Genomic DNA, 1,238 nt, shown 5'->3' on the forward strand with positions numbered 1-1,238 from the left:
GGACATTCACCGGATCCTCCTCATTGTCAGACTCATCACTAGAAGACAACCAAGCAGCCCTTAGAATCCTTTTCCTTTCCTATAGAATTGCTTTTCTTTCTACCTTAGTTGGGGAAGAATGGGAAGAGATGGGAAGAGCTTAGCAGAGTCCCTGCTTTGCTCTTTGGCTTCCTATTTTTCCTCTTCTTAGGATTTCCACTTTGTTCAGTATGTTTTGGACTAGTTGTAACCCACACCTCCATTTCACCTCTTACTTGATGCAGTCTTTGGCACCAACATAGTACAGAAACTCATTCTTGCCTTGAAACTCTGGGGGAATTTTTGGCGGTTTAAAATGATCTTCATCTTGGTCTCGTTGTTCCTTATGCAATTGTTCTCTTTTTTCCTTAACAGCCTGCTTTCGGACCTTCCTGTGGCTCTTGCAAAATTTACGTTTAGGTCCATCACGAGGTAGTTCTAATGCAATCTCTTCTCTTCCTTTCAGAAGTAATCTTACCTTTTCTAACTCCTCTTTAGGGACAACGGAATCACCAGAGTCATACCCTTCTGAGCCGTTAAGATCATTCACTTCGCCTCTGCTCTTGGCTGTGTCATAATCAGAAGGTGTTATGTCCGTGATAGAAACCATGTCACCAAGGTATAATTCCTCAACAACCTCATAGATCTCCGCATGCAAGGGTTCATTCCCTAGAGTGGTTCTAATCATCCTTATTAGTGTGATATCATATCCATCCTCGTCAATCACAGAACTTAGTGGGCTTCGGAAGCGCACATGTTGTTAAAGTGGCAAGTACATGTATCCATTCTTGAGGATCAATGAGGTGTTGAGGAAATGGAAGAGGAACATAGGATTGTTCCCAAATTTTTTTGGCTATAGCACTCTCTTCTGGTCCTATCTTAATATATCGACAAGAGTCTCTACACATCCAAAGCTTGTTAGGCTTGCCGATGATATCCTTTAAATCTTCAGAGGAGGTGGAATCAAATTCTTTGACTGGGGAGTGTGTCACATACCTGTACTCATGGTTCCTTAGATTGACTCGAGTGATAACCCCCTCATGTCTTAGGTACAAGTAGCTATAGCCCCAATCTTGGATCATTCAAAACTGTTGCATAAATGGACATCTCAAAATCACATCGGGGAAGATGATTCAAACTTTCCTGCTTAATAATTGTTCCTAGTATAAGAAGCAGCATGTGGAGCTGATTTCTCCAAATTCCCAAATCTCACAAAGTTT

The 1,238-nt window shown here is 41.6% G+C and overlaps 1 protein-coding gene across 1 annotated transcript; it reads right to left on the bottom strand.

Annotated features, from left to right (window-relative positions):
* Positions 1-250: 250 nt before the first annotated feature.
* Positions 251-706, bottom strand: LOC147442990 (uncharacterized). The gene has a single exon (XM_086529882.1). The coding sequence runs from the start codon at positions 704-706 to the stop codon at positions 251-253; it is 456 nt and encodes a 151-aa protein (XP_086386008.1).
* Between the last annotated feature and the right edge of the window lie 532 nt (positions 707-1,238).

This window comes from Adiantum capillus-veneris, chromosome 14, assembly GCF_014529385.1.
Source record: "Adiantum capillus-veneris isolate H3 chromosome 14, ASM1452938v2, whole genome shotgun sequence".
In the NCBI taxonomy this organism is placed as follows: domain Eukaryota; kingdom Viridiplantae; phylum Streptophyta; class Polypodiopsida; order Polypodiales; family Pteridaceae; genus Adiantum; species Adiantum capillus-veneris.